Raw genomic sequence first — 13,551 nt, 5'->3', positions numbered from 1 at the left:
AAATTCACAAGCTGTATTCCCAGCAGGTGATAATTAAATTACCCCTCCTACTACAAGAAAAGGGGTATTATTCCACACTATATTGTGGTACTGAAGCCAGAAGGCTAGGTGAGACTTATTCTAAAAAAAATTTTTTGAACACTTACAAAGGTTCAAATCAAGATGGAGTCACTCAGAGCAGTGATAACGAACCAGGAAGAAGGGGACTATATAGTGTCCCGGGACATCAGGGATGCTTACCTCTATGTCCCAAATTTGCCCTTCTCACTAAGGGTACCTCAGGTTCGTGGTGCAGAACTGTCACTATCAGTTTCAGACGCTGCCGTTTGGATTGTCCACGGCACCCCGGGTCTTTACCAAGGTAATGGCCGAAATGATGATTCTTCTTCGAAGAAAAGGCGTCTTAATTATCCCTTACTTGGACGATCTCCTCATAAGGGCATAGTCCAGGGAACAGTTGGAGGTCGGAGTAGCACTATCTCGGATACTGCTACAACAGCACGGGTGGATTCTAAATATTCCAAAATCGCAGCTGATCCCGACGACACGTCTGCTGTGCCTAGGGATGATTCTGGACACAGTCCAGAAAAAGGTGTTTCTCCCGGAAGAGAAAGCCAGGGAGTTATCCGAGCTAGTCAGGAACCTCCTAAAAACAGTGCATCATTGCACAAGGGTCCTGGTAAAAATGGTGGCTTCCTACGAAGCAATTCCATTCGGCAGATTTCACGCAAGAACTTTTTAGTGGGATCTGCTGGACAAATGGTCCGGATCGCATCTTCAGATGCATCAGCGGATAACCCTATATCCAAGGACAAGGGTGTCTCTCCTGTGGTGGTTATAGAGTGCTCATCTTCTAGAGGGCCGCAGATTCGGCATTCAGGATTGGATGCTGGTGACCACGGAGCCCAGCCCGAGAGGCTGGGGAGCAGTCACACAAGGAAAAAATTTCCAGGGAGTGTGATCAAGTCTGGAGACTTTTCTCCACATAAATATACTGGAGCTAAGGGTAAATTTATAATGCTCTAAGCTTAGCAAGACCTCTGCTTCAAGGTCAGCCGGTATTGATCCAGTGGGAAAAACATCACGGCAGTCGCCCACGTAAACAGACAGGGCGACACAAGAAGCAGGAGGGCAATGGCAAAAACTGCAAGGACTTTTCGCTGGGCGGAAAATCATGTGCTAGCACTGTCAGCAGTGTTTCATCCCGGGAATGGAAACTGGGAAGCAGACTTCCTCAGCAGGCACGACCTCCACCCGGGAGAGTGGAAACTTCATCGGGAAGTTTTTTTTTGTTTTTTTTCCACATGATTGTAAACCGTTGGGAAATACCAAAGGTGGACATGATGGCGTCCCGTCTGAACAAAAAACGGGACAGGTATTGCGCCAGGTCAAGAGACCCTCAGGCAATAGCTGTGGACGTTCTGGTAACACCGTGGGTGTACCAGTCGGTGTATGTGTTCCCTCCTCTGCTTCTCATACCTAAGGTGCTGAGAATTATAAGACGTAGAGGAGTAAGAACTATACTCATGGCTCCGGATTGGCCAAGAAGGACTTGGTACCCGGAACTTCAAGAGATGCTTACAGAGGTCTTATGGCCTCTGCCGCTAAGAACGGACTTGCTTCAGCAAGTACCATGTCTGTTCCAAGACTTACCGCAGCTGCGTTTGTCGGCATGGCGGTGGAAAGCCGGATCCTAAGGGAAAAAGGCATTCCGGAAGAGGTCATTCCTACCCTGGTCAAAGCCAGAAAGGAGGTGACCGCACAACATTATCACCACATGTGGCGAAAATATGTTGCGTGGTGTGAGGCCAGGAAGGCCCCACAAAGAAATTTCAACTCGGTCGTTTCCTGCATTTCCTGCAAACAGGAGTGTCTATGGGCCTCAAATTGGGGTCCATTAAGGTTCAAATTTCGGCCCTGTCGATTTTCTTCCAGAAAGAATTGGCTTCAGTTCCTGAAGTCCAGAAGTTTGTCAAGGGAGTATTGCATATACAACCCCCTTTTGTGCCTCCAGTGGCACTGTGGGATCTCAACGTAGTTCTGGGATTCCTCAAATCACATTGGTTTAAAACCAGTCAAATCTGTGGATTTGAAGCATCTCACATGAAAAGTGACCATGCTCTTGGCCCTGGCCTGGACCAGGCGAGGGTCAAATTGGTGGTTTTTTCTCAAAAAAGCCCATATCTGTTTGTCCATTCGGACAGGGCAGAGCTGCGGACTCGTCCCCAGTTCTCTCCCTAAGGTGGTGTCAGTGTTTCACCTGAACCAGCTTATTGTGGTGCCTTGCACCTACTAGGGACTTGGAGGACTCCAAGTTGCTAGATGTTGTCAGGGCCCTGAAAATATGTTCCAGGACGGCTGGAGTCAGGAAAACTGACTTGCTGTTATCCTGTATGCACCCAACAAACTGGGTGCTCTTGCTTCTAAGCAGACTATTGCTAGTTGGATGTGTAATACAATTCAGCTTGCACATTCTGTGGCAGGCCTGCCACAGCCAAAATATGTAAATGCCCATTCCACAAGGAAGGTGGGCTCATCTTGGGCGGGTGCCCGAGGGGTCTCGGCTTTACAACCTTGCCGAGCAGCTACTTGGTCAGGGGCAAACACGTTTGCTAAATTCTACAAATTTGATACCCTGGCTAAGGAGGACCTGGAGTTCTCTCATTCGGTGCTGCAGAGTCATCCGCACTCTCCCGCCCGTTTGGGAGCTTTGGTATAATCCCCATGGTCCTTTCAGGAACCCCAGCATCCACTAGGACGATAGAGAAAATAAGAATTTACTTACCGATAATTCTATTTCTCGGAGTCCGTAGTGGATGCTGGGCGCCCATCCCAAGTGCGGATTATCTGCAATACTTGTACATAGTTACAAAAATCGGGTTATTATTGTTGTGAGCCATCTTTTCAGAGGCTCCGCTGTTATCATACTGTTAACTGGGTTTAGATCACAAGTTGTACGGTGTGATTGGTGTGGCTGGTATGAGTCTTACCCGGGATTCAAAATTCCTCCCTTATTGTGTACGCTCGTCCGGGCACAGTACCTAACTGGCTTGGAGGAGGGTCATAGGGGGAGGAGCCAGTGCACACCACCTGATCGGAAAGCTTTACTTTTGTGCCCTGTCTCCTGCGGAGCCGCTATTCCCCATGGTCCTTTCAGGAACCCCAGCATCCACTACGGACTCCGAGAAATAGAATTATCGGTAAGTAAATTCTTATTTTTAGAGTGCCCAGTCTCCTGTGGAGCCCGTCTATTCCCCATGGTCCTTACGGAGTTCCCAGCATCCACTACGGACTACGAGAAATAGAATTACCGGTGAGTAAATTCTTATTTTTTGCTTTACTCGTAGCTCAGGCCCCATATTGTGGGGACACACATGTGTCCTGTTATTAACCACTAAAGCCATTTTGTGGACTGAACCAATATTCATGAGAATACTTTTGTGTCTCAGGGCGGCCAGTAAGTGTCACTGTTTCTTCCTTACATGATAGGTTGTATTCTCATGAATGTTGGCACATCCCTCAGAATGTCTGCCTCCTCTTTGTGTAGCAGTATTCGTTCTAGATCAACTAGAAAAGTATAGATGAAATTGTTGTAAATTCCCCATTTACATTGTACATGTTACCAAACTACAACTCCCATAAGCCTCGTGTAAACCCTGTTTGGCCGCTAGTTATCAGATCTCTTTTACAGTGGAACGGGAAGTCACTTTGCGAGGGTTCTTCTCTTGCAGAAGGAGACATGATGCAACGCGCCAATATACTAATCACAGAACTTTTTGATACCGAGCTTATTGGAGAGGGAGCTCTTCCTAGTTATGAACATGCTCAGCATAATCTCATGCAGGTAGGTGGTATTCCTACAAGCCAGATCTCACACAGTGCCTTCTGCAGCCCCAACTCTGTCAGTGTAGTGCTTTCTGTTATACAATCTGAACGTTTTTGTTAATCAGATGTATAAAATTCTTACAATCATGTTCACGTGTGACAGTTATACACACTTTGCTGATCTCAAGGCCGCAATCCACTGTAAAATAACAAGCAAATCCACGCTTAGACATTTTTAATACTTAAGCGGCAGCTGTAATATTACAGTAAAGTATTCTTAAGTCACTATATCAGATACTTATGTATGTTTCAGACAACTGATTTAGTCATCAATCTAATTAATCTTGCATATTTAACCATTAAGAAACCGGTCTCAAATTCTGAAATGCATTTTATTCAATTAAACAGTGTGTTACCCTATTATGTACCCTGTCATGGTTTATAACTGACAATTTCATATTGAGAACAGACTGGAGTTCTGTTTTAATATTAAGCTTATGACCTAAAGACACTTCTATAAATATATATATAGCTAGGGAGCAGCCTTATGTGTTTAACAGTCTCACTCTATGAAGCGCAGAGAGTCAGTTGGATCCCAGAGGTTGGAATGACCTACGGTAAGCCTGCAGTCTTGTCTATTTTAGCCAGTCTTATTCTTAAAACATAAAAGTAATTATTAGATCCCCATAGTGTATGGTGGGATCAGAATGACATGCGCAATAATGTATTTATTGCTGTTGGGCTTGACTTCGCCTGGGTTGTTTTTGGAATTTAATTTACCTATAATAAATTGCAAGGTTATAAAGTACCACCCAATCAGCTCCCAACTGTCACTTTTCAAACACAGTCTGTAACATGGCAGTTAGGAGCTGATTGGCTGGTACTTTATCACCGTGCAATTTATTGCTCTCCAAAGCTTGATATATATGAGCCAATAAGCATATACTGTACTCCGTGTACCTCGCTTGTCATTATCATGTTTTTGTTGCAATTTTATTTATGTGACTGGTGTTTTGCTGAATAATTGCTTTGTGCTAATGGTGATTGTCTGGCGCTACAGAATTTCTCCTGCAGGGTCCACACGGTATCCACAGGATAAACATTGGGATATGAGGTAGCGACAGCGGATTGGCACTAACGATCAAAGCTTTCGGCCTCCCAGATTGCATCGGGCCAGTCCCCTATATCCCCACCTCCTGGCTTAGGCAATTCAGTTTTTTGTTTGGTGCGGCAGGAGCCGGACCATGGTCAATGGGCTGCTGGTTTTTAGCAGCCATAAGCTTTTTATTATTATTTTTTTTTTATAGTCTTACTATTTTTTGAGCGATCTTTCTAAAAAGCACTGTAAACTATTGCTACTGTGCGACTATATAAGGTAATGCAGTAATATGTTTTTCCAACATACTTGAAATGTATCTGTAGTTGATTATGTGCTCATATTGCTTATTACACTAATGTATAACCTGTGACTGATTGCTAGTGTGATTGCTGACTTTACTATATTCTGTCAGTTTCTGTGTATTCTGATCCTCTATGCTGGTGCAAAGCAGGGAGGGATTGGATTGTTTGTCACTTTAACAAATTTTAAAGTGATTCCAGCCACAAATTGTGTAGTTAACACTGTACAGGTGTGTGGTTTATTTATCATGTATAAGAGAGGCAAGGGTGAGGAGGATACACTCTCCACAGCAGCACCAACACTCATTTCATGTTTGTCTTGCAAAGCCTAGTTAAGCTCTCAGGATCTGCTTCAAAATGGATAATGTGCAAACTGTTTTAGCTTTCACCAAAGCCTCCTGAATAAGCCGAGGCAGGCACAGGTTCAAGTTGAACCCCTATGGGCTACTTTTGCACAAACATTATCCAGTATAGCTGAGCGGATAATGCCAGCTCCTATACCAGGTAAAGGTTACCATATTAACCCTTACTTGCAACATTTCCCCTGTGGTTTATCACATCCAGTACAGGAATCTGCAGCCTCTCAACAAAAACAGTCTGATAGTCCGGTGGTAAGTAAATCACTTAGACATGATACAACATCTTCACAGTCTACACATGTTTCAGATGAGGACTTGTCGGAGGATGAGGACTCATCGCACTCCGGGTCTGCATACAGAGACGAGGATGAAGGCCTCAGCTCAGTAGACATACCTGAGCTAATTATTGCAATGAAAGCCAGTCTATCCTTAGAGGAAGCAGCAGAGCCTTTGTTAAAATCTAAGGCACCTATGTTTAAACGTCTCAAAACAGTTAGGACTGAATTTTCTGAGTCAGAACAGCTAAATGAAATTATGCAAGAGGCTTGGGTTACATCCAGTAAGAAGTTCAGAATCCAAAGAAATGGAATTCCTATTATCCTCTTCTGGCTGGGGACTGTTTAAAAAGGGAGGTGGCTCCCAAAGTAGATACGCATGTCATTCGATTGGTGCGAAAAATAAGATTTTACTTACCGATAAATCTATTTCTCGTAGTCCGTAGTGGATGCTGGGGACTCCGTCAGGACCATGGGGAATAGCGGCTCCGCAGGAGACAGGGCACAAAAGTAAAAGCTTTAGGATCAGGTGGTGTGCACTGGCTCCTCCCCCTATGACCCTCCTCCAAGCCTCAGTTAGGATACTGTGCCCGGACGAGCGTACACAATAAGGAAGGATTTTGAATCCCGGGTAAGACTCATACCAGCCACACCAATCACACTGTACAACCTGTGATCTGAACCCAGTTAACAGCATGATAACAGCGGAGCCTCTGAAAAGATGGCTCACAACAATAATAACCCGATTTTTGTAACAATAACTATGTACAAGTATTGCAGACAATCCGCACTTGGGATGGGCGCCCAGCATCCACTACGGACTACGAGAAATAGATTTATCGGTAAGTAAAATCTTATTTTCTCTGACGTCCTAGTGGATGCTGGGGACTCCGTCAGGACCATGGGGATTATACCAAAGCTCCCAAACGGGCGGGAGAGTGCGGATGACTCTGCAGCACCGAATGAGAGAACTCCAGGTCCTCTTTAGCCAGGGTATCAAATTTGTAGAATTTTACAAACGTGTTCTCCCCCGACCACGTAGCTGCTCGGCAGAGTTGTAATGCCGAGACCCCTCGGGCAGCCGCCCAGGATGAGCCCACCTTCCTTGTGGAATGGGCCTTGACAGATTTAGGCTGTGGCAGGCCTGCCACAGAATGTGCAAGTTGAAATGTGCTACAAATCCAACGAGCAATCGTCTGCTTAGAAGCAAGAGCACCCAGTTTGTTGGGTGCATACAGGATAACAGCGAGTCAGTTTTCCTGACTCCAGGCCGTCCTGGAAACCTATATTTTCAGGGCCCTGACAACATCTAGCAACTTGGAGTCCTCTAAGTCCCTAGTAGCCGCAGGTACCACAATAAGCTGGTTCAGGTGAAACGCTGACACCACCTTAGGAAGAAACTGGGGACGAGTCCGCAGCTCTGCCCTGTCCGAATGGACAATCAGATATGGCTTTTGTGAGACAAAGCCGCCAATTCTGACACTCGCCTGGCCGAGGCCAGGGCCAACAGCATGGTCACTTTTCATGTGAGATATTTCAAATCCACAGATTTGAGCGGTTTAAAATGTGATTTGAGGAATCCCAGAACTACGTTGAGATCCCACAGTGCCACTGGAGGCACAAAAAGGGGGTTGTATATGCAATACTCCCTTGACAAACTTCTGGACTTCAGGAACTGAAGCCAATTCTTTCTGGAAGAAAATTGACAGGGCCGAAATTTGAACCTTAATGGACCCCACTTTGAGGCCCATAGACACTCCTGTTTGCAGGAAATGCAGGAATCGACCGAGTTGAAATTTCTTCGTGGGGCCTTCCTGGCCTCACACCACGCAACATATTTTCGCCACATGTGGTGATAATGTTTTGCGGTCACCTCCTTCCTGGCTTTGACCAGGGTAGGAATGACCTCTTCCGGAATGCCTTTTTCCCTTAGGATCTGGCGTTCCACCGCCATGCCGTCAAACGCAGCCGCGGTAAGTCTTGGAACAGACCTGGTACTTGCTGAAGCAAGTCCCTTCTTAGCGGCAGAGGCCATGAGTCCTCTGTGAGCATTTCTGGAAGTTCCGGGTGCCACGTCCTTCTTGGCCAATCCGGAGCCACGAGTATAGTTCTTACTCCTCTACGTCTTATAATTCTCAGTACCTTGGTTATGAGAAGCAGAGGAGGGAACACATACACCGACTGGTACACCCACGGTGTTACCAGAACGTCCACAGATATTGCTTGAGGGTCTCTTGACCTGGCGCAATACCTGTCCAGTTTTTTGTTCAGGCGGGACGCCATCATGTCCACCTTTGGTCTTTCCCAACGGTTCACAATCATGTGGAATACTTCCCGATGAAGTCCCCACTCTCCCGGGTGGAGGTCGTGCCTGCTGAGGAAGTCTGCTTCCCAGTTGTCCACTCCCGGAATGAACACTGCTGACAGTGCTATCACATGATTTTTCGCCCAGCGAAGAATCCTTGCAGTTTCTGCCATTGCCCTCCTGCTTCTTGTGCCGCCCTGTCTGTTTACGTGGGCGACTGCCGTGATGTTGTCCCACTGGATCAATACCGGCTGACCTTGAAGCAGAGGTCTTGCTAAGCTTAGAACATTGTAAATTGCCCTTAGCTCCAGTATATTTATGTGGAGAGAAGTCTCCAGACTTGATCACACTCCCTGGAAAAAATTTTTCCTGTGTGACTGCTCCCCAGCCTCTCAGGCTGGCATCCGTGGTCACCAGGACCCAGTCCTGAATGCCGAAACTGCGGCCCTTTAGTAGATGAGCACTCTGCAGCCACCGCAGAAGAAACACCCTTGTCCTTGGAGACAGGGTTATCCGCTGATGCATCTGAAGATGCGATCCGGACCATTTTTCCAGCAGATCCCACTGAAAAGTTCTTGCGTGAAATCTACCGAATGGAATCGCTTCGTAAGAAGCCACCATTTTTCCCAGGACCCTTGTGCAATGATGCACTGACACTTTTCCTGGTTTTAGGAGGTTCCTGACTAGCTCGGATAACTCCCTGGCTTTCTTCTCCGGGAGAAACACCTTTTTCTGGACTGTGTCCAGAATCATCCCTAGGAACAGCAGACGTGTCGTCGGAAACAGCTGCGGTTTTGGAATATTTAGAATCCACCCGTGCTGTCGTAGAACTACTTGAGATAGTGCTACTCCGACCTCCAACTGTTCTCTGGACCTTGCCCCTATCAGGAGATCGTCCATTTTCTTTGAAGAAGAATCATCATTTCGGCCATTACCTTGGTAAGGACCCGGGGTGCCGTGGACAATCCAACCGGCAGCGTCTGAAACTGATAGTGACAGTTCTGTACCACGAACCTGAGGTACCCTTGGTGAGAAGGGCAAATTGGGACATGGAGGTAAGCATCCCTGATGTCCCGGGACACCATATAGTCCCCTTCTTCCTGGTTCGCTATCACTGCTCTGAGTGACTCCATCTTGATTTGAAGCTTTGTATGTAAGTGTTCAACTATTTCAGATTTAGAATAGGTCTCACCGAGCCGTCTGGCTTCAGTACCACAATATAGTGTGGAATAATACCCCTTTCCTTGTTGTAGGAGGGGTACTTTGATTATCACCTGCTGGGAATATAGCTTGTGAATTGTTTCCACTACTGCCTCCCTGTCGGAGGGAGACGTTGGTAAAGCTGACTTCAGGAACCTGCGAGGGGGAGACGTCTCGAATTTCCAATCTGTACCCCTGGGATACTACTTGTAGGATCCAGGGGTCCACTTGCGAGTGAGCCCACTGCGTGCTGAAACTCTTGAGACGACCCCCCCCCCCCCCCACCGCACCTGAGTCCGCTTGTACGGCCCCAGCGTCATGCTGAGGACTTGGCAGAAGCGGTGGAGGGCTTCTGTTTTTGGGAATGGGCTGCCTGCTGCAGTCTTCTTCCCTTTCCTCTATCCCATGGCAGATATGACTGGCCTTTTGCCCGCTTGCCCTTATGGGGACGAAAGGACTGAGGCTGAAAAGACGTTGTCTTTTCTCCTTTATACGGCAATACTTCCATGTGCCGTTTGGAATCTGCATCACCTGACCACTGTCGTGTCCATAAACAACTTCTGGCAGATATGGACATCGCACTTACTCTTGATGCCAGAGTGCAAATATCCCTCTGTGCATCTCGCATATATAGAAATGCATCCTTTAAATGCTCTAAAGTCAATAAAATACTGTCCCTGTCAAGGGTATCAATATTTTCAGTCAGGTAATCCGACCAAGCCACCCCAGCGCTGCACATCCAGGCTGAGGCGATCGCTGGTCGCAGTATAACACCAGTATGTGTGTATATACTTTTTAGGATATTTTCCAGCCTCCTATCAGCTGGCTCCTTGAGGGCGGCCCTATCTGGAGACGGTACCGCCACTTGTTTTGATAAGCGTGTGAGCGCCTTATCCACCCTAAGGGGTGTTTCCCAATGCGCCCTAACTTCTGGCGGGAAAGGGTATACCGCCAATAATTTTCTATCGGGGGAAACCCACGCATCATCACACACTTCATTTAATTTATCTGATTCAGGAAAAACTACAGGTAGTTTTTTCACACTCCACATAATACCCTTTTTTGTGGTACTTGTAGTATCAGAAATATGTAACACCTCCTTCATTGCCCTTAACAAGTAACGTGTGGCCCTAAAGGAAAATACGTTTGTTTCTTCACCGTCGACACTGGAGTCAGTGTCCGTGTCTGTGTCTGTGTCGACCGACTGAGGTAAAAGGACGTTTTAACGCCCCTGACGGTGTTTGAGACGCCTGGACAGGTACTAATTGGTTTGCCGGCCGTCTCATGTCGTCAACCGACCTTGCAGCGTGTTGACATTATCACGTAATTCCTTAAATAAGCCATCCATTCCGGTGTCGACTCCCTAGAGAGTGACATCACCATTACAGGCAATTGCTCCGCCTCCTCACCAACATCGTCCTCATACATGTCGACACACACGTACCGACACACAGCACACACACAGGGAATGCTCTGATAGAGGACAGGACCCCACTAGCCCTTTGGGGAGACAGAGGGAGAGTTTGCCAGCACACACCAAAAACGCTATAATTATACAGGGACAACCTTTATATAAGTGTTTTTCCCTTATAGCATTTTAATATATATAGTCATATCGCCAAATAAGTGCCCCCCCTCTCTGTTTTAACCCTGTTTCTGTAGTGCAGTGCAGGGGAGAGCCTGGGAGCCTTCCCACCAGCATTTCTGTGAGGGAAAATGGCGCTGTGTGCTGAGGAGAATAGGCCCCGCCCCCTTTTCGGCGGGCTTCTTCTCCCGTTTTTCTGAGACCTGGCAGGGGTTAAATACATCCATATAGCCCCCAGGGGCTATATGTGATGTATTTTTAGCCAGAATAAGGTACTATCATTGCTGCCCAGGGCGCCCCCCCCAGCGCCCTGCACCCTCAGTGACCGCTGCTATGAAGTGTGCTGACAACAATGGCGCACAGCTGCAGTGCTGTGCGCTACCTTATGAAGACTGAAAAGTCTTCTGCCGCCGGTTTCTGGACCTCTTCACTTTTCGGCATCTGCAAGGGGGTCGGCGGCGCGGCTCCGGGACGAACCCCAGGGTGAGACCTGTGTTCCGACTCCCTCTGGAGCTAATGGTGTCCAGTAGCCTAAGAAGCCAATCCATCCTGCACGCAGGTGAGTTCACTTCTCTCCCCTAAGTCCCTCGATGCAGTGAGCCTGTTGCCAGCAGGACTCACTGAAAATAAAAAACCTAACAAAACTTTTACTCTAAGCAGCTCTTTAGGAGAGCCACCTAGATTGCACCCTTCTCGGCCGGGCACAAAAATCTAACTGAGGCTTGGAGGAGGGTCATAGGGGGAGGAGCCAGTGCACACCACCTGATCCTAAAGCTTTTACTTTTGTGCCCTGTCTCCTGCGGAGCCGCTATTCCCCATGGTCCTGACGGAGTCCCCAGCATCCACTAGGACGTCAGAGAAATCTACATTACCTCTGCTTTCAACATCATTAAATGATGTCACGGATAGGAAAATAGATGGTTTTCTAAAAAAAACATTTTTTCGCTTTGTCTGGGGCAATCATAAGACCAGCCATGACTTCAGCCTTGATCGCAACAGCAGTGGCAGCCTGGGCTGATGCAGTGGAGGATGATCTTTCATTGGCATCTACAGAGCAAAAATCCCATATTGCACATATTAAACAGGCGGCTATTTTTATGGAAGAAGCAGCCTTGGAGAGTACTATTGCCTCTCAAGCACCAGCTTCAGCAGTAGCAACTCGTAGAGCAACTTGGCTACGTACATGGAAAGCTGACTCAGAATCTAAGAAGGTTCTAGATTCTTTGGAATCAGAAGCAGACTCCAAGAAAGTGAAGTTTCCTTCCACATACAAATCCAGGCCTAGATTTCCAGCTTTTCAGCCCTTTTTAGACTCAAGGAAAAGCAAAAGGAAAGGGTTATGGCAAACAGTCTCAATCTGACAAGTCTGGTAAGACTAAAAAGCATTGGGCTACCAAAGGGCCGGCTTCCAAGTCAGAAGATAAGCCATCAGACTGATGGTGCGGGCCTCCACCTGGGGCATCCTAGGGTGGGAGGCTATTTCATTTTGCACAGATCTGGCAGCAGTCCACAACGGATGCCTGGGTGCAAGAAGCGGCATCTCACAGTTATGCGTTTGCCTTCAGGAAACACCCTCCTCAAAGGTTTTTTTGTACCAGCCTGATTTCAGTGGAAACGAAGGCCAGGGCTTTGCAAGAGGCAGTTCAGATGTTGCTTCAGTCAGGAGTGATAATTCCAGTTGCTCCTGCACATTGAGGACAAGGTTTTTCTTCCAAACTGTTGGTTCAGAAGCCAAATGGGTCATTCCAGCCCATACTCAATCTCCAGGTGCTAAACATTTGGGTGCCTCGGTTTCATATGGAGACTTTACGTTCCATTATTTTGGCCATGGAGCTGGTGGATTTTATAGCATCCATGAATATCCAGGATGCTTACCTACATGTACATCTCAGGTTTGCTATCCTCCAACCTTTTGGACTGGGTACAGCTCCCAGAGTGTTCACCAAAGTCATGTTGGTTATGGCGGCTTATCTCCGTCGGCAGGGAATAAGAATTTTTCTATACCTCGACGACTTATTAATCCTGTCACAGAATTTCTTCAGTGTCATCTGCAATACACAATAGCTTGTTTGCAGAGACACAGTTGGTTCATAAATTGGGCAAAGTCATCCCTGGTTCCATCACAACGGATGACTCACTTGGGGGCTGTGTTGGATTTGAGTCTTCAGAGAGTAATTTTACCTCTGAACAAAATATCCAAAATTCAGTCAAGGATTCAGGAGCTGCTACACAGTCAGAGGGTATCAATTCACGCAGCAATGCATGTGATGGGATATATGATGTCAACACTCGACATGGTGGAGTATGCTCAATTCCATTCAAGGTCTCTGCAACGTCTGATCCTTTCCAGATGGAATAAGTTACATCAGACAATGAAAACACAGACTATGGTACTTCCATAGTAAGGAGGTCATTAGCCTGGTGGCTACAGACATCCCATCTGGACAAAGGAAGACCCTTTTGGATATCAGATTGGGAAGTTCTGACAACGGATGCCAGTCTTCAGGGCTGGGAGCAGTGTCAGGAAGAAGTTGCTTCCATGGGCAGTGGAACATGGAAGAAAGTAGCCTGCCAATAAATATATTGGAACTTCGGGCCATATAT

General features: G+C 46.9%; 1 protein-coding gene across 3 annotated transcripts in view; it reads left to right on the top strand.

The window, feature by feature from the left end:
* PRMT7 (protein arginine methyltransferase 7) overlaps positions 1-13,551 on the top strand; it is a 168,737-nt gene that overhangs the window by 63,238 nt on the left and 91,948 nt on the right. For all 3 annotated transcript variants that reach the window (XM_063945355.1, XM_063945356.1, XM_063945357.1), the window contains exon 6: positions 3,732-3,844. In XM_063945355.1, the coding sequence (XP_063801425.1) occupies positions 3,732-3,844 (113 nt within the window). The remainder of the gene's footprint in view (positions 1-3,731; positions 3,845-13,551) is intronic.

The sequence above is a fragment of the Pseudophryne corroboree genome, chromosome 11 (assembly GCF_028390025.1).
Source record: "Pseudophryne corroboree isolate aPseCor3 chromosome 11, aPseCor3.hap2, whole genome shotgun sequence".
Lineage (NCBI taxonomy): Eukaryota > Metazoa > Chordata > Amphibia > Anura > Myobatrachidae > Pseudophryne > Pseudophryne corroboree.
The sequence above is the reverse complement of the archived record's forward strand: the minus strand, read 5'-3'. Positions and strand labels throughout refer to the sequence as shown.